At 42.1% G+C, this 23,920-nt stretch overlaps 3 protein-coding genes across 6 annotated transcripts in view; 1 reads left to right on the top strand and 2 right to left on the bottom strand.

Moving 5' to 3' along the window:
- Positions 1-1,022, bottom strand: part of RTF1 (RTF1 homolog, Paf1/RNA polymerase II complex component) — a 30,204-nt gene extending 29,182 nt beyond the window's left edge. The window contains exon 1 of the mRNA XM_051621298.1: positions 831-1,022. Within this exon, the coding sequence (XP_051477258.1) occupies positions 831-1,022 (192 nt within the window). The remainder of the gene's footprint in view (positions 1-830) is intronic.
- A 48-nt stretch (positions 1,023-1,070) lies between these two features.
- Positions 1,071-18,771, top strand: NDUFAF1 (NADH:ubiquinone oxidoreductase complex assembly factor 1). 4 transcript variants are annotated; one of them, XM_051621051.1, is made up of 5 exons: positions 1,071-1,443; positions 3,054-3,669; positions 5,498-5,683; positions 6,829-6,903; positions 10,117-10,580. In XM_051621051.1, the coding sequence occupies exons 2-5, from the start codon at positions 3,160-3,162 to the stop codon at positions 10,255-10,257; spliced, it is 912 nt and encodes a 303-aa protein (XP_051477011.1). In that variant the 5' UTR covers positions 1,071-1,443; positions 3,054-3,159; the 3' UTR covers positions 10,258-10,580. The 4 variants fall into 4 exon arrangements, with proteins under 4 accessions (XP_051477011.1, XP_051477012.1, XP_051477014.1 ...); XM_051621052.1 differs by having other exon boundaries at positions 1,766-3,669; XM_051621053.1 differs by lacking the exon at positions 1,071-1,443 and adding an exon at positions 1,628-1,993.
- On the bottom strand, positions 10,592-23,723 carry NUSAP1 (nucleolar and spindle associated protein 1). Its single transcript, XM_051621050.1, has 11 exons — positions 23,616-23,723; positions 22,249-22,308; positions 21,288-21,479; positions 20,087-20,261; positions 18,662-18,751; positions 17,904-18,016; positions 16,769-16,956; positions 14,727-14,899; positions 13,615-13,725; positions 12,939-13,050; positions 10,592-12,543 (listed from the first exon to the last, which is right to left on the bottom strand). Exons 1-11 carry the CDS (start codon positions 23,706-23,708, stop codon positions 12,456-12,458), a joined length of 1,395 nt encoding a protein of 464 aa, XP_051477010.1. The 5' UTR covers positions 23,709-23,723; the 3' UTR covers positions 10,592-12,455.
- Positions 23,724-23,920: the final 197 nt, after the last annotated feature.

Here is a 23,920-nt window from a genome sequence, read left to right as displayed (position 1 = left end):
AGCCAAACTTCTCCTCAGAACAAGCACCGCCATACATACTGTAACACACTTCACGTCTTTTATTTACCACTTGAATCACATCATAAACACCTACTACACCGAAAGCCCAGTCTTTGGAAGCAGCCCCCTTCGGAAAGGGGAGACGCCCCCTTTGCAGCCCTGACAGTCAAAATGCCACCAGACATCGCACTTTCAATCCTAGATGTCCTCATGACAAATAAATACTTCCCCTGGTTATAGCTACAGGCTCCTAACTCCACGCCGCTTCCCACCAGCGGAGCTCCCCCGGCTCAGTGGCTGAGCTGGCTGAGCTGGGAGCATCCAACAGGCATGAGCGCCAGCCCTGGGGTCCGCCTGCCCCACGGGGCTCGCCGGGGCAGCGGGAGGCAGGGACCTGACACGCTGCTCTCCCGAGCACCTCTCCTGGCGTGCAAAAGCGGCGTAAAAAAAAGGCACAAAAGTTGCCCAGCCCTTTGGGCCTCTTCACCCGCCAGCCGAGGGGTGACGACGGCCGGCAGCCGGGCCCCGTCTCTCCCTGCTCCGGGCCAAACCGCCCCGCTGCATCGCCCCTCCGGCAGCACCGGGCCCGCTGCGAAGAGCCCCCGAAACCCGCCCCCGCGGGCCGCCTGCCCGGGGCGGGCCGGGGACCCGCCGCAGGGGAGCGGGCTCTCTCGGCGGAGGCGGCGGGGGCTCCCCGCGGGCTGAGGGAGGGAGGGCGGCGCGCGGCCACCGGGCGGGAGCCAGGGGACGAGGGAGGGATGGCGGCACCGAAGCCCTAACGCGGGCCGGAGATCCCAGGCCCCGCGTCTAGGCCGGGGCTCCCCGCGCACCTGATCTAGGTTCTCCTCGCTACCGCTATCCTCAGTATCGGAGTCGATAAGGACGCGGCCTTTCCGCTTCTTCACCATGGCGGAGCCGGCTGCTCCCTCCCCCTTCCCCGCCGCGGCGGCGGCGCGGCGCTCCCAGCGGCCCGGCCTGCCCCGCGCCGCCCGCCCGACCGGGACACAAAGGGCACCGCGCATGCGCACCGCGCCGCGGCGGGCGGGGGCGGGGGGAGCGGCCGCGGGAGGAGGAGGAGGAGGAGGAGGAAGGGGCCCCGGAACGGGCCTGGGAACGGGCCGCCCGCTTCTCGCCGCTCTCCTCTCCCGGCTGGCGGCCCCGCGCGGGAGGCGGCCTGCTGGCGCTCATTAGCGTCGATTCTGCCTGCCCCGCCTGCGTGCTGCTCACGGACGGGCCTCTCCTCCCGCTCCAGCTCCTCCCCGAGCGCCGAGGCTCTTGCCAGCCGGCAGCTCGGCGCCGGGCAGCGGCCTCCCCGCGCTCGCGGCGGGCCGGGAGCGTCTGGCCGTGGGAGGAGGCGGGAGAGGCTGGTTACCCGGAACCCGAGCGGCGCGGTGCGTGTTCCCTGCCGGGCCGGGAGCCGCGGGACCCGCCGGCGGGGCGGAGGTGAGGCGGCGAGGGGGCGGTGAGGTGAGGCGGGGGTGCCGAGGCGGCTGCTCTTGCGGAGCCCGTCGCCGCGTCCCGGCCTCGCCGCGTCCCTTCGGGCTCGGGGAGGGCGGGCGGGGGCCGGGCGCGGTGCCCGGGCCGCGGGGCAGCTCGCCGTGCGGGGGGGGAGCGGTGCGGGGCCGGCGCGGGAAGCCCGGGTTTCGTAGCCCCCGGGCGGTGAGCGGTGCTGGCGCTGGGTCCGCGCGCTGAGAAACCGTGGCGCAGGGACCGGGGTCGGGCACAAGTGCCGTTTATTAACGTTTCCCGTTTTCTGGGTGCGCAGGGGAGACAGGGATGAGCCTGCGCTGGGCGGGGCTCCCCGGACCGCAGCTGCTCTGTGCTTTTCCTCTGGCTGTGCTTCGGGCTGGTCCCGGATCCCTGGGCAGGTCTGGTTGCTCTGATGGCGTGTGCTTCCCCTCCTTCCCAAGGGGCAGGGGCACCTCTTGTAGGAGCTTGCTGCCCGTCTTGTGCTGGGTGCGCGACAGAGACAGCCTGAGTTACTTCAGGGGTTGTAAGTTCCCGGTGCACAGCTTAATCGTGAGGTGTATAACAGTACTGAATTTTACCGTGAGTGAAGGACGGTTTGTGGCTCACCACAAGTCTTTTGGCAGTGTTTGCTAATATACGGCTTTAGTGCTTTCTTAGATGTATTGTGTTTGGGTAACAGACCACCCTAAGATGGTTTGCAAGTTCTGACAATGCAGCTGTTTAAATATCCAGACTAGTTTCCCAATAAGGTGTTAGGCTGTGTAAAGCAAGCTTCTGCATGTTGTCTCGTCTTGCAAGAGAAAGAAGGCATTTCAAACACGGAAAAAGAAAGGATCTTCCCACTAATGTTAAATGGTAGCTTGCAGCAGGGAATTATGTGGGGCTTCCAAGCTCGGAAGATCTTGTGGGTGAAAGGGGCAGAGGGAAGACTAGTTTTTAGTTTAAAAATTCTTAGGGGGATTGAATAAGCTAAATGGTCCAGTATGCCATTTCTGTAATCCATTTTGACTGACTTCCTTCTTAAAAGCCCAGAGAAGGTGAACTGATTTGAAATAGTTTTAGGATTTATTCTGCTGCCAAAAAAACAAACAAGCAACACAAAAACAAAACCCCAAAACGAGGCAACTAGTCTGACTAATCCTATGAGTCAGAGATAATAACCTCTGTACAGAGCATTGAATGTTACAGCTCTCCTTTATGAGTTAGAGACTAATAACATAGCTAACTGTTCTTACCAGCACTGATGCAGAGAGAAGCAAAGAGATTTTCAGATTTTTTTCAAAGCTTTATAAAATAGCCTATTGAATTGCAGTCTTCCATATTAAATTATTTGGTCTTTGCAAACTCCCTGGAATTGTAAATACAGATACGTTGAGGGGTCAAGGGACTGGATGACTTATGGAAGAAGCACCATATCTGTCATTCTGGTCCATAGAGCAGCAGGGTCTACCTGCTGTGAACATATTTTTTATTCCTTTTTCCAGTGGCTTAGATTTCTAATTAATATCTGGTTTAAAGATGAAACAGTTCTATGAGCATCCTGTATTTATTTATTTATTTATCTTTTCTCTTTTTCATTAAAGGTGGACATTAACAAAAGTAAGATAGCTCTTTACTAGCTTGGTTGTTAAATTAATTGCAAACCTTTTGAATTGCCTCACTGGAAGTGAATTCTCCACATTTACCAACATGGCTTTAATGACTGCCTTGCTGAACAGTGCTTATTTACATGGCAGATGCTGCAGGCACAAGGTTTTGCATCCCTTTCTTGGACCTCTCCTCAGCAGCTCCATGTCAAAATTGTATAGCAGCTACAGAAGGCCAGGGACACAGCCTGAGAAAAAAACATCTTGGCAAAATATTGATTTAAGTTTTAAGAAGAGCATTGATGTCTTAAAGACTCAGCTAAGCATGCTGAAGAAGGAGACTGAAGACTACTTAGTAGGACCTGGAGGCCATCCACTCAGTCATTACCTGTTGGAACAGACAAAGGTGTTGTGGGAGTTTCGGAGCCAAGAAGACTTAAATAAATGGGTTATTTCCTCTGATGTAGAGATTGGAGGAAAAAGTGAAGTTTACCTCAAATTGGGTAGGAATAACCAGGCTGCCATGCTATATGGAACCCTCAATACGGAAGTACCTCGTGATGGGGAAACCAAATACAGTGGATATTGTAGTATGAGATCCAAACCACTAAGGGTAAGTACAGATCCATGTTTGCATAGCTTCAGTTATTTGATTTGAGAGCATTTTTGGGTAATCCTGGTAACAACAAGTGAACCGTTGTTTGACTGCAATTGTGACTGATCACTTCCAGCAGTATTAGATATTCCTTCACAGGTGTAATTGCTACTGTGTCCTTTGACCTGAAAGGAAATTAGACTACTTGGATTTTGTTTTCCTTTCTTAGAAAAGGAATAACACGTTTACTTTTCTACAACAGGACATCCACACATTAAGACAGTCATGAAGGATCTGTAATGAACCTTTATATCCAAAACTGGTATGATTAAAATCGATGTCTCTCTAAACTTGAAGTTAATTGAATGAGTCATAAGGAAAAACTTTCTGGGGTTTAACTTGGCCTACTCATCAAATTTGGTTTAGATGAATGAGCTCATCTTTTTCCTCACAAGAACAAAAAGTAATGCTTTGAAATGTGCTTTTTAAAGGTCTGACTCCTACTGTAAATCATAGAAGGCAAGACAAATCTTTGATAGCTCAGAACTGAGCAAAACAGAAATGGATGTATTTAGTGTTGATACTGCTTGTTTAATTCCTTATTTTTAAGCAGCTTTGAAAGGAAGGGAACATTGTAACTCGGTGTATAAAATGCTTAACTCCTTAGTCCATTCTGTTGATTGTAACTTGGCACAAGTACACAGGTAAAATCTTTTCTGGGCCAGAAACTTGGAGAGCAGAGAATATGAGCAAGCAAAATCAACATACCAATGAGAGGCAGATGAACACTGATTAGAATGGTGACAGTGAGCCAGGGGAATGGAACAGCAGTTTGAATCTCACCTGAGTTAAAATTCCCAGGGCTGCTACTGACTTACACAAGTGACCCACACTTTTGCCTCCTAATTCTGAAGTAGCAGAGTGTATAATGCAGTTTTAAATTAGAGGGTGAAAACGTAAATCCAAAGGCTCTTCTTTATGTAAGTAAAAAGGCTCAAAACTGGCAAAGCCATAAAATCAAGTAGCTGCAGGCCTTGTATTAATATATTGGTGATCTGTGCATCCTGTTGCCCATCAGATGGGTATCAACAAGTACAGTGGATAGCTAACTCTAGTAGTGCTGTAAGATAAAGGGGAAACCTCTGAACTTTGGGTGACAATTTTTACTTGGTTGAAGCAATTTTGGCCAAGAATAGCCCTGACCCCTGCATTGCTCCAGGTGATGTCAGTGTAGCTCTGAAGACTCTTACCTGTCTGCAGATCACAATACTGGGACTTTGGGATCTTTGGGGAAAAAAATGAGAATTAGACACACTTGCAGTCCATTTAGTTAAGTGCAGTTAATGACAAAAAGAGCTGGAAAACATTAAAAATATCCAGTGCTTATGTCAGGCATCAAAAAGGCAAGGGAATAATGTATCTCACTTCTTCAGTGCTTGTAATCACCTCTGAATAATCTAGTGCTGATCTCAGAACATTAAACTTACTGTGCTACATTAAACTTACTGCTGATCCATCACTGCATAGTCTGTGTACTTGTCTGGTAGGGAATTTGGTCCTAGGAAGAAGGTCTGATTTCTGATAGTTACAAGACTGTGGTTTATAATTAAAGCATGAGTCCTCAGAATGGTAATACTGCAATATGTGAGCTCTAATACCATGCTGAAGGAAATTCAGTGGGATCAGCAGTTAGTATGATGAAAGAGTAACCCAGTTTTCACTATGTCACAGTAGATATTATTTGGCATAATAATGAGAGCAGTGGTCAAAGCAGTACTTCTCTGCTCTTTCTAATGGAAGTTTCCCTTTATTAAGGAGGAATAATTATTTTTTTGCTAATTTGTAGGGGTCTTTTGCTAGGAAGAAGTATTATGACTGGTCAAACTTCAACAGTCTGTATTTACGTGTCCGTGGTGATGGCAGACCTTGGATGGTAAACATTTATACAGACCCTTACTTCTCTCATCACAAAGATGACCTCTACAACTACTTCATGTTCACCCGAGGAGGCCCATACTGGGAGGAAATAAAGGTGAACTAATGAGTTTTTCAAACCAATGAGACTGTCTCAGGGTCCTGGCCATAGGTTTATGGAAGGGGAATTCTTTCAACATTTGGTTTGTTGCTGTTGCTGCTCATTCAAGCATGTTTCTGCTGTGTATCCTCATACAGACATGCCTTTGGCTTGGGACTTCCCAAAATTGTAAACCACTGGACTGTGGGAGGGCACACTTTGTATTAAAGATTTGATGCACCACGTTTACCTGATGTGTGCTGTTAGCTGTTGCTGAAGTATTAGATACAGCCATTGAAGCTTAGCAGGTGCTGCCAGGAATATTCTCTACGATAACCATTTTATTTCTGTCACAAATGGACATTGGCAGGTGTAGGATTTGTACCCTGCGACAGCGTTTACTTAACCTGCTGACTCTCTGGAGTCAGTCAAAGACTCCAAAGCACGGTTTGTCATTTATAGCCTTTGAATCTGCGGCACAAAATAATATTTGTAAGAAGTGGGAGTTTTGGCTCTTTTCTGATTAAATGTGGGGAAGTTGTAATTTGCTGATGACAAAGTTCAGGAGGTTTACGTGTCCTCATGCCCTGGCGCTCAGTGCTTTGTAATACCACTGTCCAGTCGTTGCTAGCAGCCAACCCTCCTGTGTCCTTTCTCTTATCACAGTCCCTCCTCTTTCTTCTTCACACTGCAAAGTCATTTTTACGTTATTCTGAACTGCTTTGCTAGAATATTGATGCCTCAGTATGAAGGCTGCACTATGAAAAACACAACCTGGGGACAGATGAGCTGTCAATATATGTGCATGCTAGAGTTTTCATTGATTTCTATTTTATGTTGACATGTTATTGGAAGGAGATATTCTCCATGTAAACAGCCACCTTCCGAGCTGCAGCCTCTTGGTGTGTCCTAACAGGGCAATGCCCCTGCATGATGGCGACACGTGGCCACCACAGAACAGTGTGGGGCTGGAGCTGCCTGCAAGTGGTTCATGGGATTGGATGTGGATCATTTCTCTGTGCCAGTTCTGTGTACCCAACCTAGTGCTGGTACCAGATGTATCAGTGTTCTTTCATTTACTAAAGCACATGTTTTGTTTTGTTTAAGCTTTTGTGTAGTAGTAACACTGAAGTCTGGTTTGGTTTTGGTTTTGTTTCTGTCAGATTCCATTCTCCAAGTTCTTCCTGTCCAGTCGGGGAAGAGTCCAGGATAGCCAGCATCCCATCTGGTTAGACAAGGCAAGTTTTCCTAAGGCTTTACCTATCTGAAAGGTCCTTTAAGACTGTATTGTCATGATGTAGATAATTTACAAACCCTTTAAAGTTTCTGAATTTGAAATTGAAGGTCCTCTTTTTTTTTTTTATAAGGTACTTATTCTTGTGTGCTTGCCTTTGTATTTAAATTATCTCACTTAGTGATAGTGGTATCAGTTTACTTCAGAGTAGCTCCAAAATATTACAAGAGATCTAGATAACACAGAAACAACTCACAACTTACTTGGCTTTTCAAAAACTTTTTTTTTTTTTTGAAGAATGATCGAAGTGACTAAAATCTAAAGAGCTGGTTGGCACAGTACTGCAAAAAAAAAATAAAAGTAGGTTTCATAAACTTTCTCCCTGACAGAAGACTAAGGAATATCATATAATGAGATTTTATTTGAGGATATACTGTATCACTGACCTTGATCGTGAGCTGTTAGCTGGTGTTTCTGTAGGCTTCTTTTTGTTCAGGCTTTCTAGTGTAACTATTAAGTAAATTAGTAATTTTTATTTCTGCAAAAGGATAGAATAATTCACAGGAAGAAACATGTTGGAAAAAATCTTTCCATGTTTTTTTTTTTTTTTTTAACTTTCAGTGACTGTCCTATATGCAATTGAGGGCAGTGTAATACCCAGTGACTACCAAAAGGAAAACAATGTTATATAGGGAGAAAATAAAGGGCCTTTTACTTGAATCAGTGTTGGTCACCTGAAATGTTTCTTTCCATTTCTAATTGCTTTAATGAAAAAAAAAACATCAACAACAAACAAAAAGACCTAAATTAGGAAAAATTTGAGGGCAAATCATGGAATTATAGGAGTTGGAGGGGAACTCTGAAAATCATCGAGTCCAGCTCCCCTGCTGCAGCAGGCACACCCAGAGCAGATCACACAGGAACACATCCAGGTCTTGAAAGTCTCCAGAGGAGACTTCACAACCTCTCTGGGCAGCCTGTTCCAGGGCTCCATCACCCTCACTGTAAAGAAGTTTTTCCTCATGTTGAGGTGGAGCTTCCTGTGTTATAACTTCGTGCAGTTTCCCCTCGTCTTATCACAGGGCACCAATTAAGAGACTGGCCCATTCTTGACATCCACCCTTCAGATATTTGTAGATATTAATAAGGTCCCTCTCTGTCTTCTTTTCTCCAGACTAAACAGCCCCAGGTCTCTTAGCCTCTCCTCATATGACAGATGTTCCAGTCCCTTAATTATCTTTGTAGCCCTCTGTTGGACTCTTTCCAGCATATCCCTATTCCTCTTGAACTGGGGAGCCCAGAACTGGACACAATACTCCAGATGTGGTCTTACCAGGGCAGAGAAAAGGGGGAGGAGAACCTCCCTTGACGCGCTGGCCACACTGTTCTTAATACATCCCAAGATACTACTGGCTCTCTGGGCCACAAGGGCACATTGCTGTCCCATGGATAACTGGTTGTCCACCAGGACCCCAAGGTCCTTCTCCATGGGGCTGCTTTCTAGCAGGTCAACCCCTAATCTATATCGGTGCATGGTGTTTTTTCTCCCCAGGTGCAGGACTCTACACTTATTCTTGTTGAATCTCACTAGGTTCCTCTCTGCCCAGCTCTCCAACCTGTCTAGATCTCGCTGAATGGCTGCACAGCCTTCAGGTGTATCAGCCAATCCTCCCAGCTTTGTGTCATCAGCAAACTTGCTGAGGATACACTGTATCCTCCGAGTGATATTCAGTGATTGGCAGCATGAAACCACCCTGTTTTAAAACAGAAGTTGAGACTGTAGGAAGTGAGTATGAATGATATGAAGAAGCTGGATCAACTACAAGAAAAAAATACGCTTTATGAAACAAAGTTCTTTAAAAAGCCTGTTTAATACAAATAATGAAAAATTTATCAGGATTTGGAATATAAGTCATCCAACATAGTAAATGAAAACAAAGTTATATATGGGGTGTTTAAAAATATCAGGAGCTTAAGGGACAAAACAGGACTTGATCTAAGCATCCTCCACTTAGTTTTCATTCCTTGTTATCTTATGCTTAGTATTTTGCAGTAAGAACGAGACACTTGCACGTAATGTGAAGTGTAATTTTACAAAAGTAATTTAAAGAAACCTAAAAATAGGGGAAGTGGTGTGAAGACAATTAAAGATGCAATGTTTTGGTCCCTCATGGTACTACTACATATTTTCCCAGGAATGGCATTGTTAAACAGGAATAAAAAGGCAGGACATAGAATATGTATCTAGGGCTTGCAAAGGAAGATTCCTCAGAGCAGAGTTTAGTGACTCCCATTGTCACCTGTAACAATATGCACCAGAAAGAGGGAGCTTTGAAAACTCTTCAGGCTCCACAAGCCAGGGGGCTGATTGTAGAGCTGGCTTCTGGGGGACAGTGTTTGAAACACTGGAATGATCTGAGAGAAATGTCAATGCATCGAGTTACTTCAGCTTTGTTGTTTAGCATGCATTTGCAATATACATTTAGCCTCAGCCTTCAACTATCCAACTTTATCTGACACATCCTAGGCATTATTCTTCTGCATGTACAGCAGTCCTTGAAATCATGGGTATGGCTCAGTCCTGCACTTCTGGTGGGGCTTTGGGGCAGGTAGTTTAGTAGGTGGTGTGAGATCTGCTAGCACTGGAGTCTCTTGAGAGGTGACTGGTGACATGTGAGAGCTGAGAGCACTTTCAGGCAAGCCACAGGCTAACATGAAACATGCCTGAGCCACATGGGTATATATGGAATTTATTAGAAAAAAGACTTAAAAAAAAATTGAATAGTGGTGAGGGAGAAAATTAGGGAGCTAGTCTCTTTTGGTGCACTGTCATGTGAGAGCATGCATATGATTTGATCTAGAATGGAAGTTCCTGTCCACCTTTAATTACATTGTTTGTGTTTCCTGTTAATGGAAGAATTGTAACAGATTTTGTACACTCAGTCAGGATGAAACTGGCATGATGCAAAACTTGAAGGATAAAAATTGAAGTGTTACTTTAGGCTCAGTTTATTTTTAAGACAGGGTTCAACACAGTGGTTGAAAGACAAAGTAATTTCCCACTGTATTGAAAATGTGGTAGTGAAATAATGCTGCACTTCAAAACCCACTGTTTAAAGAAGTTGGCCATGAATTGTTTGCAAAACACCCCAGTGGTAGATAGGGTTGTGGTTGATTTTAATATTATACTCCTCTAATGTAGCTATCTTTTAATTAGGTTAGTACCCTTGGATTCACAATTGGAGATAAAGTAGATGGTCCATTCCAGCTGGAGATTGATTTTATTGGTCTGCTAAACGACAGAGCTCATACAGAAGAATTTGCCTATGAAACATATGAAAAGAATCCTCCAGCTTAGGTTGGGCTGGTGTCCTTTGGGACAGTCTTCAGATGCTTGGTTCATTTTTATAAAACACTTTGTAAAGCGTGGTATCAACATGAAGATTCTAAGTAAACAGTGAAGAGATACGTGCATGAAGTGTTGACTGAAGTAATTGAACTACAGTGACACTTGGCATCTTTGAGCTGCCAGATACAGAATCCCAGGGATCCTGTGCATACATGGACTGGAACAGGACCTGAGGAGACTTGAGATGCATTCGTACTTACAAAACACTAACTGTTGACTGGGTAAGTTTTGGCTCCTGTCCTGACCTCTATAGAAATAAAAGTGTTTTGTGAGCTTGTTGTAGTTCTTTTTTGTACAACAGCTTCCTTTTTTACATTATACAGCTTGTAAGACATATATATCTACTACTTTTTAAACTGGGAAGAGTATGAGAATTAATACTCTGGGGAACAGTGCTTCAGTGTGACTCAGCCACTGAAATTTTCAGAGGAGCACCAGAAGTGGAAGAAGCATTTCAACCTTTAGCTCCTCTGAGTAACTGAAAAAAGAAAAAGCTGCTACTGCCAACATTGAAACAGTAGCTGTGCAGGGAGCTTGGCTTTTAGTTTAGAGCTGTTGATGCTAATGTTGTTGACATGAAGTAATCTCCCAAAAGGAAACCCCTGTTAGTGCCTGCTCCCTAAGCAGGCACAGCTCAGCTTAATTAGCACCATTACGAGGCAGGTCAGATCAAACACTTCTGATGTGTGCAACTAGCTTCACTCTGCTGTGTTCTAAGAAGTAACAGCCTCAGCCAGTGGCAGAGAAACTCAAAACCTCCCTTTTTAGGAGAAGTCTGTTTTTTTTTGTAATTTGAGAAGCACTTTAAAGAAGATGTGCTGAGTGGTTTCATTTCAGCTGTCACAAACTAATCTAATCAAAGCACTGACTCCACGGGGGTGACCTTGTGTGTTTGTTACAAGTATTAAGTGTACCTATATTTTATATGGAAGATGCCACAAAAAAGCAAGCTGGAGCAGTGTCTTGTGCTATCATTTTCCCCTTGCACAGAATTACACAACTGAAGTGCAGAAGAGAGGTGACAGTTATAATTTCTAAAGATAGCAGAACACTTTCCTGAAGTGGCAGGCAGGCTAATGGGTAAGGCAAACTCATGACAAGACACTGAGTAGTAAATACATGTGTGAACAAAACTAGTGCTACACTACAAAGGTGGTTTTACGTAGTACATGAGGCCATACAACCAGTGCTAAACAAGGTATATACAAAATATTTATTTTCCCTCGTACTAAGTTTATAACAAAAAAATAGCTTGTTCTTGACATTTCAGCATATTTTATAGGACACAAAGTACACTGAACAAATTACTTGCTGAGCTTAAACTACCTTTCCAGTTCCATCCATAATAAATCCAGAGAGCTTTTCTATGTATTTTTTAAAAGGAAAAACAAGAACTTTTACATCTAAAGTATTGAATGTGCCTCTACATTACTCTTTTAAGCATCACAGACATTAAAAGCAGAATTTTGACATCTATTTACCATAGAAAGGAACAAAATGAACTTAACTGTTCAAAGCATCCAATTGGTAGTTTGTAAAGCTACTTTTCAGCTGTTTTTTTTAAATAAGATATTTTACAACTATGTTAACACTCTGAGCTTCTAGTTTTCCAGAGAGCTTGAATATTTTTTCTTCTCTTGAAAATTCCCTACTAATCCCTAGGCATGCAATTGGAAATGCTGAATAATTGCTCTGTTATGTAACTTAGGGACTGATCTGGAGAACAGGGGAAGGAGACATCTCCAACTCCTGTCTTGGAGTATATCAGTGGGACATTTTGAAGCTGCTTGTCCAAAGCATGCATTCTAGTGGTCAGCAAATGCTTTCTGGTGGGGAAATCTGGCCTAAGTTGCACTGAGGTTTCTTGAGCATCTTTTTTCCTTACATTTTCTGCTTTAGCATCTTTTTGTTAAATAAGTTAAATGCAAATATCATTAGCGAACTCAAGATAGTTTTAAGCTCATAAAAGTTTAGCATCTCTTTGAAGCTGATAACTAAAACATTACACTCAGATGTGTTTTATGGTCTCACCCAATGCTCTCTGGATTCCGCTTGCTAACAGCAACCTAAACCATACACAGACAGCACAAATATTTACATGACAGTAACAATATTTACAGTGATTTCTTAGATATTTCTTACTCCTCCTAACCCACAGATAGTCCTCTACGGTTTCTGAGAGCCTGAGCCTTTTTCATTTTTCTCTCTTGCTCATGTTTCTCACGTCTTTCTTCCCTGAAGGGGAAAAACAAAAGAGAGAGACCGTGTCAAGTTATATTAAAGGTAGATGCACAAGAAAACAAAGGAATCTGAAGCTGACCAAGGCCTAACATCTGTTTAACCAGTGTGCAGCATTTGCGATGGGCAGAGAAAACAATTCAATGTTAGACTGAATCCAAACATTCAGGCAAATACTTCTGCTTAGACATATGGGTCTAACATTTAAGGTAACGATATGTCAATATTCACAGCTTCTTCCAAGGTGAGAGTCTAAACAGAGGATTTTAGGCAAAAATCACTTATATTAAAAGTCTTCTTTCCTCAACTCCATATTTAAATCCTAAAAGGAAAAACAAGTCCTAGTATTACTTTAAATAACACTATTCATAAAAAGCTAGTGGTGCACTAACCTTGTCTGGAGATGCGGCTGTTTGTAATCTTTCTTACGTGAAGAGATGTTGCTACTGACAGACTTCTTGAGGACAGTATTTTCTTTAAATTCTCCCCAAGGTTTTAGTCTTCCTACCATTTAGGGGCAAAAAGAGAGACAATTGCATTACTATTTTAGTAATTGTGTGCTTAACTTCTCACCGTTCATTTTATACTAGCTAGCCTATTTTTTGCTGGTTGAGTTTAAGATGAAATTCCTCTTCAGTTATATTATCAGTTTCTCCAGCCCATTCCTTACAGGTAATTTTTCTATAAGTTGTAACAGGTTACTTACAAGTAACACTCAACACACAAAGTTCAGCTTCTCCCACAAAAGTGCATTTTTTAAAAAAAGCCTCATTTTTAAAAGAGGCTTTCTCATTCCCTGTGCATAGACCTACTCAGTCAAATACAAAAATGTTTATTCTTGTATTTATGGGCTTTTGGTCATAAAGACTTATTCTTCAGTAGGGAGACTCTTAAAGCATATATTTCATGGACATTACACATCAGTCCACAGACTGTGGGAATCCAGAGAGGAAGGGAAAGGGACAGGTAAAGAGACTGAAAACTTTGCTATATCCTGTTATTTAACACCTTTATGAGCAGTTGACTATAAGGGGCATGACCAACACAAGCTACACAGAACGACAGTACCTTTATGTGGCTGGTATGGAAGTGGCCTGGAGAGACTTGCTTTGAGATCAAATGTCTTCTTTGTGCTTGTCGGCTCTGCAGAGTGAGCTGCAAACTTGAAGGGGGTGATAACTACAAAAGGCATCAAGATATTGTCATTATAGTAGCAAGAACTTCACTGTATGTAGCAAGTTGGAAAGTGCCAGTGAAGACCACCTTACAATTATAAAGTAAATAAACGCTACTGCCAATAAATGCTACTGTCTGCTACCCCTTAAAGACAGAATTGCACAAATACAGCTCACTTCGAGATAGGGAGCTTTCAGATCTGGAGAGCACAAGAGCTATAGAGTATTAGCCCTTCCCCTCTGATTATGCTATAGAAGAGCATATAGACCTCCATGCATTGTTCTAGTCCTTCAGAGCAAACTGTTTTCTAGTCATGCTTATTTTGAGCCAAGTGGATTTTCATGTAAGAAAAGAAGCATTCTTCCAGAACATACGAGCTCCAGATCAGGAGTGGAACTTTTCTTTCTCGCTAACCTAACAGGTCCCTTGACTGGTGCTAACATACCTGTGATGCCAGGACATCAGTGGTTAGATAGCAGAGCTGTGCTGGTGCAGAGAACATTAGTAACCAAAAGAGTTCTGCTTTTTCTTATAGACCTTTATTTTCCATGTTCATCAGGGTTGCTGAGGCTGATAATAACAAAGGTTATCCTAAAACACAGCTAGAAGCCTGGTGCCTGCCAATCCCGCAAGGAGAACAAGACCTCTGAGAAGGCATCAGGAACTCCTGTCACCACAGACAGGATCTCCCTGTACCGATTACTTGAATCTTTTGCTATCTAGTCCCTAAGGGTCTAAGAACTATTTTTATTCCCTACATCCTATATTAGGCTTTTCTGTAGGTAGCCAGGTGTCATATATTTAAGTCTTGGCACCGAACCATTTTAGTGAAAACACTGGAAGCCAAAGGAAACAGAGAACCACTAATGCTTCTAAAGAATCAGTAAAAAAATTAGAAAATTAAATTAAAACCTGGGTCTACATGACATTAGGTTATAAAAAAATGAATACAATAAGACAGAAGTATTGACCTGAAAGAGCCAAATATCTGCCATCCATTTTACCTTTTGACACACTCAGATCATTACTTCCTTCATTTCCCTTGCTGTTTTTCTGGTTAATTAGTTTGCAGCTCTTTTGGCTATCAGGTGTGCAGATCTGCAAGTCTGGAGACATTCTAGATGGAGTCTTGGTAAGAGAACGTTTATGCTCGTTATCTTTTGTAGCTTCAGAAAACCTGAAAATTATTAGAAATATGAAGATAAAATTAGTCACCTACAAGGAATGTAAGCAATGTGACAGAATACAGAAGCTTCCACATTCTACCTTTCTTACAGGTAGAAAGTTCTACTGTGTGCAGGAATAGAAATATTGTTAATTTTAAAATTAAAAGAAAACAAACTAAGTAACAAAATTCTGGAACTCAAAGAGGGAGAAGCTGAACATTTCAGTGAAAATACTAAGATCCCTGCATACCAAGACACACATATGTGCTGTATACATGTGTGTACATACACACATTTTTAATGTTTATCTGTGTGTACACATGTATAAAATTCAAAACCTTGCATGAAGTAATAGCCTTACTAAAAAAGTACTGAGAATAAGCTGAAAGCCTCTAAGATACAGAAAGACAAAGAGTAAATGTTGAAGAAAGCTGTTTCGAGGGCTAGCAGCTTTATGGATGAAGTGCAGCTTGCAAGATCCACCTCAGAACATCTTTGAACCAATTAAATTGAAACAAATTTTAAAAGTGCTGTTTTGGTTTACATATTGCTAAGAATCAAGTTGGGCTGCAGTGAAGACAATAAAGATCATCCAACAGGACACCAGAGTAGGAACGAATATTGTCGTCATTTGTTATGATATACTTAAAATCAAAGGTGGTACATTCAAAGTAGAAACAAAGCCAGTAAGTTTATGTACTTGATTTTACGAGGAACTTGTAACCTTGACCTTTGCAAAAGAAGTGCATTCATACATCCCGTGTTTATTAGAAGATGTCAATATTGGAAGTCACACTATCTGACTTAATCCCACACACACTCTATTCAGGGGCCAAAGAGTCCTAGCAGCTATCATCTTGGCATGCAAAAGTTGAGAAGTGAAGGTTATCAGAAAAATAGTAACACAATTGAGACCCCAAATCAGGTACTGCAGCAGTGGGAGAAGGGTAGGGGTAAATGACAGTGTGTCTAAATCTGAACTTCAATCACTGAGGGAAGTTTAGTAAACTCAATCAAGTTGGCATTAGTACAGTACTTCTAAACCAACAAAGAAATAGTAGACAATTTTCACTGAAAAGAAAGCTAGGGAAAAGGACATTTATCAATGGAGTACCATAGGGATTGTCCTTTTGATTCCTTCTTTTAAAAGGTTTTTTTGTTCAAGACTTCAGAAAAATTTGTAATAAGCTAGCAAAATTTACCAAAACCAAAAGTTCAGGAAATACTAAGACAGTAGAGACTATATTACTGTGTAGAAATAAATAAGTGCACATGGTGTTTTGAAAAGAAATGAGATGAAGTTTAATAGCACTGAGTATGAGCTCGTTCATTCAGCAACTCATCACGACTTTCTGGTGTCAACTTGGTCCCTTCTGCTAGAAAAAACCTGCTTACAACAGTCTGTCACAAGATGAGCCCCTGTTGCAACATGGTGGGGGGAGAATGCAGGGTGTAGAAAAGGAGAGTACCAAAAAACCCCAAATGAGGAGTCCATTGTAAGACTCACTTGGAATCCTGAATACAGTTCTGGTTAAGTAGTCTCATAGACAAATTAATTCAGATAGAACAGACTACTAGTTTGCCTGACAAAAATGGAACAGCTAATGCAGTAAGAGAAGAAAAATAATTTGGTATGGTTTAGCAAAGTGAAAGCTAAGGGAGCAGCAAGATTTCTCTACCATTAGATAGCAAAATTAATAATCAACACAGCAACAGCACAGCAAGGGTTAAACCAGCCAAAAAGTTAGGCTGAGAGCTAGTAACCAGAATTATTCTTCTGGAGTTCACCTTCAGAAGAGTGTCAAATCACAGTCAGTGTTGATTATTTCATGCCTACTGCACCAAATTGCTCCCTGGTAGTTTTGCTTTGCTCTTTTTACCTGACGTTCATTTTGGCTGTTGAAAGGACAGAAGGATTAAATGAGGATTTCCTAGATAAAATACTCCGACTGGCAGTGTTCAGAGAGCTGCGTGGGGAGCGCCGGAGGTTACTCGGAGTGCAAGTGGCAGAGAATCTGCCTCTTTCTGGATTTGGGCTGAATAAACATGTTTTGCTTCTGGCTTGTTTCTAGGGAAAAGCAAATCATGAGTTAGCACACTGATAAAAAATTATCAGAAAAGCAGCTAAGAGGAAGGGGCAATACATAGTGAATTAGAATCATAAAGTCTCTTCAAGTTTTTCCCTTTCTTTTTTTCAAAGCACGTTTTAAACGTAAGTAGTTTCATTATTATTAAACTGATGTGAAAACACACAGCTTAGAAATGTTATGTGGAGTGCCTTTTTCTGATGCTCTTACATGATTTGATTTTTTGGAGAGCACCTGTCAAAAGTAATTAGTCTTAAGTATATACTGTATGCCAGAGAAAAGAGAAACATGGTTTTCAGTGTTAGTGTTTTTATTATGTTTATATATATATTGATTACTGTTATTTTCCCAAGATCTGCTGCACTCTGAGAGTGACCTGATTAGAAGCTTTCACCCACATAAGCATTAAATACAAGAACTGAGAATCAGGGCCACCAAAACCAACATATATTGCATATATTTTAGAGGAGAGTCATATAAAATCATTGGACAATGGTTCTTTAAGGCACAAAAGAATAACTTAATATTTAATTCCCTCTCTTTGAAAAATAACCCGTCCCCTTGGTTCAGTTCTGCAGCAATTCAAACAGTTGTAAACAAAAGCTCCAGGAGTTCCTTTACAAAAGTAATTGTCACAATTATTTTGACTTAAAAACTGGCAACTTACTTGTTGGTTCCTCTACCTATAACCATAACCATACAAGATTTACATACAAAAACTCATATAATTATATAAGTTATATACCAATAACTATACACAGTTAGTTATGTAGGACTGTAGTTAAGTATCACTGATCATGCATCCAAGTGCACATACACACAACCAGCTACCTACTGCTCTAAAGAGCCTCTACAGGGCTTGTACAGAGGCTCTGGAAATAAATTAATATGGATGGGAACAATGGATCTCTTATGTGTTATCACTTACCTTGACTTCAGAGAGAGAACTGCTGCAGTTTTCAATCACTTGTTTTTTCCTTTCAATGTAGTCAGCAATAGATTCCATTTTCTTGAAGTGAGCCTCATGCAACTTTTTAAAGTCTAAGAAGTTCCAAAAATAAGAGTCACATACCCGATAAGCTCCTAAGGAAATTTACTACTTAACAGAAGAATCTTGCAGCACCTATCCTTATGGCCTCAAAGAAAATAGAATGTATCCCTCTAAGTAAGACTATGTATACACACATCATTGAATGGTTTGGGTTGGAAGGTACCTTTAAAGATCATCTAGTCCAAAACCCTAAATTCTGCAGTTAGAAAAGAATACTTCCAAATTTTAAACAAATGTATTTCACAGAGTGATGAAAATGAGCTAATACATGGTAATACATTACAACAGTAGCATTTATAAAGTGAAAACAAAAGAAGCAGGAGCAATAGCATGTCTTCCTTGCTCTTCATTGTTTTGGAAATCATGAATGCCAGTGTTATACCCAAAAGACCAAGTGTTCAATGAATCAGTTTTGTAACATACATATGAGGCATTTACTACTATGAATGTACAAGTTGGAAAATATACTTGAAAATGTAACCTTTAGGAACCTTTGTTTGCTTCCTTTTAAAAAAGAGAGGATGTTCTCTTCTTCAAGGAGAAACAGAAGTTTGCATTGGAAAAAGCTGTAAGTCAAGTCTCCACACAGACAAAACATCTGTTTCTAAAGATGGTAAGTTGGTAGGTAATCTTACTTGGTGTAGTAACTTTTGTTCCTCTTTTCCCAGACCTAGATGCACGGCCCACATATAAAGGGATCTTCCCTCTTGCCTGACGAGCATCACCTGGTACAACAAGATTGGACAAGATAGTTAGACCTCTGGGAAAAATATTTTAATGTCATCACAACGTTTTTAAAAGTATTTGTCCCAAAACATATCTTATCTCCTCAAAGCGGGATTAGGTTTTGAGAAATAAAAACAAGAGCTGTAACAGAAGTCTCTGAAAAGCCTTTTAAATGGTATGTCAGTAACAGCATGTCTTGACAAACTAAAAAAGTTATTTTTATTATAATCTCTGCTCTTGGGTATAGTATTAAGATAAAATTATTCACTAAAATGTGAACATTATTTTATTTAGAAAAAAAATCAGTTAACTTCACATCGAGTTCAATATTTGTATATTGAAAGCAAATTGTTGCTATTGTATTAATTTACATTCAATTTAAAGTAAACTTAGGTAACCTCAACACACTGACAAACCTTCACTGGAAGCAAATAAAAGGGAGGTGTTGAAAATAATTGTTGAAAAATCAAATTTTCAACACTAAATGCAGACATTGAAAATCCTCATTTTCTAAATTACTTTCAGAATTATAGATGGCCTCCAATAACAATGTCCTTGTAAATACTACTGAACAGGAAGAATATTCATAATACAACTCAAGGACTGTGTTTAGAACAATCTAGCAGAAGCAAATAATGGTATGTCTTATTTGACAGACCCACAATATCAATAAAATATGAGATTGGGCAGACAAACTGGTTTCTTCATGTCAGCTGCATGCACAAAGGAACAGCAGAGAAATTAAATCATACTTTCAGTAGCATCATGTTTGAAGGTCTAAGAAAGTCACCAGCTATAAAAAAAAAACAACCTACCATAATACATTCAGGTATTGTTAAGTAGTTTAAAAAAAATTATAAAGGATTCTATCTGTATGTCCTTCTCTGCTAACTTTACTCCTGGGAGGAATATGAGAAAACCAGTTCAACTGTAGGAAAAGGCAACCGAAGCATGAGGAAGGAAGCACTCCCTGTCTTGCCACTTCTTAAATAGCCAAGTAGCATCTCAGGGGCATCCTAAAAGGCACTAAACTTAAATGAGGCACAAGACTCAAATATACTCAGAACTTCAAGAACTCCTTCACTAAAAACATCAGGTCCAGAGTTGGGAAGTCAAAGCCAGCAGAATTCCTACATCACAGAATTTGTGGATTTGTATTACTGTACATTAAATAAACAAGTACACAAAGGAAACAGACTTTTTCCAGTATCCTCAGATAAGGTCCTGGTCACTGAACATGCCACAAGAATCATTGCAGACAATATAAAATAACCAAAAGGTGCATTTTAAGTAGCACAAGCTACTAAACTTACTTTTTGGAATTTTCTACTTACATTCATCTCCACTACTTTTAGTGGAAGTCTTCTCTAGTTGTTCTTTCTGACCAGTACTTATAGCTGGATTCTTAGTATCTTTCTTTTTAGTTACTTGTTCCTCATTTTGGAATACCTGCTGTCCCTTTTCATGCTGACCTCGAGGCACCTTGTTTTCTTTCATTTCGGAATGCTCCTGTGGTTCAAACATACTGTATTTAAACAGTTTGTTCCAACTAGATATAATGAAAGGCTGTTGTCCTGAGAACAGTCAGTCAGCGGAACAGGTTGCCCAGAGAGGTTGCACAGCCTCCATCCTTAGAGGTTTTCCGTATCACATTAGGTAAGGCATTAACCATTATCATCTAACCTTGTAGGTGACCATGCTGTGCAAAAGATTTTCTCAAGTCCAGCCTGAATTAACGTGTGAAATACTTACCCTGTTACTTCACCAGTAGATCTATATTAGAAAGCTTTTACCTGCACAGCTCTAACATTTTAGTATAAAACTACCTTTATTGACAAATCTTAATTATTTGCAAGGAAAAATAAATTGACTGGCTATGTTACTTTTTCCTACTGTAGTTTTGGTTACTGTGCAATTCTCTAACACTCCTCATCTTTTCATTTCCCTCCTCTAACTCTAAAGCAGAAAAATTCTTCCACACACATCACCCACTACTTGCATGTAATTCTAGAGGAAAACAATTCCACCCGTATCTCACCTTATATTTCCCCTTCCTCAGTCGTAAAACCCAGGAATAAAGAATGCACTGAGAATTAAAATGTTGTGAGGTTTAGGCAATCAACAAATGTCTGTTAATTCTTTTTTATATAAGGAAAGTGAAAGCAGCCTTACTTTAGATAAATTCTGCAATTAGTTTAATATTCAGAATACTGTGATGAACTAGAGCAAGCAGCCTCACATTCAGATAAAGGGTTTGGAATTGCATATTTCTTAGGAGAAATTTATTTTCATGAAGTAAAGGCTAACATGTAATCTCTGTTAATTATGGAATAGCATATCATCAAGATAGGCATAATCAGCGCTACAAAGTACAGAAGACCTGCACCAGAGTTTTGTACACGTAATTCTTATATGCACACACACACAAAATGTTTACCACCTGCTAAATGGTAGTAGAACAAATCAAGCACGTTTAAATTATGCTTGGAGGAAAGAGGGGCAGCCAGCACACAAAAACAAGCAATGCAAATATACCTCTTTGTCATCGGAGAGCCCTGTATTTTCTTCACCAGTATTAGTTTCCTCATTGGAGTTCCTCTTTTTTCTGGTTATTTTCTTTTCTTTACCACGTCTTTTTGTAATAAAACACGTGGAATCAGGCATCATTTCCTCCTGATCATTCAGTTCATCAAATTTGATGGAAGCAGATGCATTTTTTTCAGTGTCCTGCAACAGAAAGTACTATAATGTGGGACATACATCAGATACTCTGGAGAGACAGCTTTGATTTTATTATTGGAAGAATTATTTCACACAGAGGAAAAACAGTAGCACACTTAGCACAGTAATGGAAAAAATGGGCAATATCTACATTTACCTAAACACTAAAGCACGATGTTCAAACACTTTAAAAAGTAGTCCTACAGTTGTTTTATTACACAGCATTTCAATATGATTATAGAAAACTAATACTTTATATTTTAAATCTACCTTGCACAATGCTGTAACCCTCCCAGACTTGTACATTTCTGTGGAATACTCTTCATCAATAAAAATCAGAGACTCTCCCATGCTTCTTAAAATTAAAAATAAGCTGACGAAGATTACACCAGTTCCTCAAACCTTTAAAGATTATTTCAAAGAAAGCACTTAAAGATAGACATATTTTAGAAAAAGCAGATCCCAGCTTACTTTTTATCAAAAATATAAAAACATTGCCACACTCAACAAAATAATTCAGCTTACAAGAGAAAACTTTGTAAAAATGCTAAAAACCAATACATCAAGAGATTAATAAAGGAAACATCACAACTGTTATCAGCGTAAGTACATTGCAGTAGATGCCAAATGCTTTCTGGTGAGTATCTAGTCCCTTTCACCTAAGTATTCAAAAAGAATAAAATATTTTTTTATATTTGGTACTGACTAGTGTCTGGAACTAAAGTTAGATCTAGCTGTCTTTCATTTAAAGGAACATCTGCTTTATCATTATTACCATATCTTCTTGTTTTGTTCCATGAAAGTGTTCCTTCAGCGCATTCAGCAATTTGTCTGCCTGTAAAGAAATCAAAACAAAATATGAACCAAATACTGCATTAAATCATAAAACAAACTCAACGAGTGTCCTGTAAATGGATCCAACAAACAAGCAGCAGAACACTTCCTGAATCCAATGGAATAAGGCAAGCCTAGAGCTTCACTCAAGCGGAGGAAATGCTTAAGGCTGAAGGTAATATGTAGTATGTTCTCCACACAGACACACAGATAAGTTTCCCTGACTAGGTTTACTTCCAGCCCATCTTTTTCCAGAGAGTTTAACTGTCCAAGGGTGAACGAGAAAGACTGTTTTTAGCAGCACTGCCTAGCGGAACATGAGTTAAAATGGCATCACGTTTCTGCAATAATTTCTGTCTTGGCCACACTACAGGCAAAGCATTCTTCTCATCCCTTGCATATATTCAACAGCAGTAAAACAACAGCAAAATTACGTTGTTGATATCGTAGGCTATGAAAGGCACTTAAATATGGAATTGGAAAAGTCAAAACCCAAACTCTATGTAGAAGCTTAAAATCAAAGTAACCTAAAAGCCCAAGCATAAGTCTTACGAGTCTGTCGGGACGAGTTCCTTTGTTCACAGATGCCGTGGATCTTTCTTCTTTTAAGGCTTTATGCCTTTTGCTGGCAGCGTAGCAGCCTGACTGCAGCCCAGTGACTTACTGACAGCAGCCACCAGGAGAGACCAGCTCACTGCCATAAACCTGCAGTTCTAGGGGGAGGAGAGCGGTGCAGGCCTCCATTTCACCTTCTTAACCCACCCTGGTACACGACCCGGCGCACTGCCGTCCTCCGAAGCACGCTGTTGCTGCTCCTCCCGTCCCCGCCGGTAAGCGACCCCACAACTACGCCCATCGCGGGGACACAGCGCGGTAACCGCCGCCCGGGGCGGCCGCCCCTTCCCGATGCCTCCGGAGGAACGGCCCCCGCACAACCAGCGTTTTCTCGGAGCGCCTGCCCGTCGGGGAGGTGCACGGACACAGCTCCTCGCCCTGCGGCGGGAAGTAACCACCGGGACGCGTCTTTCTGGACGAAAGGACGCTTCAGGGCAAAGCTACCGCCCCACCCCGCCGGCCCGGGCTGGAGCCCTCACACCACCACCGCAAGCCCCAGCGCGGTAGCCAAAACGAGAGCAACCGGGGGGACAGGCGGGGCACGTTACCCACACGACTCCCGCTCCCCTCAGCTCCCGGCCGGGCAGGGAGGGAGCGTCAGAGCCGAGGCCGCTCTCGGGAGGGCGGGAACCCGCAGCTTCCCCGCGCCTCCCCTCGCTCAGGCCCGTGGCGCTGCTTCCCCCCCAGCCTCACCCGGAGGTTGGCCTTCAAGCCGGCAGCCTTTGCGATCCGCTGGAGCTCGACGTATTTCAGCGCCTCCAGCTGCGGGAGCGAAGCGAGCGCCATGGCGGCCGCACCGACCCCACCGCCGCCAACCGCCGCGCTCCCCGCCTCGCGCCCAACCGTCGCCGGGCGGCCCGGCCCCGCCCCCGCAGTTCGAACTGAGCCGCCGCGCCGCGCCATTGGCCGGGCCGGGCAGGAACCGGCCAATGGCGGGGCTGGTTTTCAGAGGCGCTGGGGGCGGGGCCAGGCCCTGCCCTCTCCCGCCTCGTTGGGCG

The sequence above is a fragment of the Apus apus genome, chromosome 5, assembly GCF_020740795.1.
Source record: "Apus apus isolate bApuApu2 chromosome 5, bApuApu2.pri.cur, whole genome shotgun sequence".
NCBI lineage: Eukaryota > Metazoa > Chordata > Aves > Apodiformes > Apodidae > Apus > Apus apus.
The sequence above is the reverse complement of the archived record's forward strand: the minus strand, read 5'-3'. Positions and strand labels throughout refer to the sequence as shown.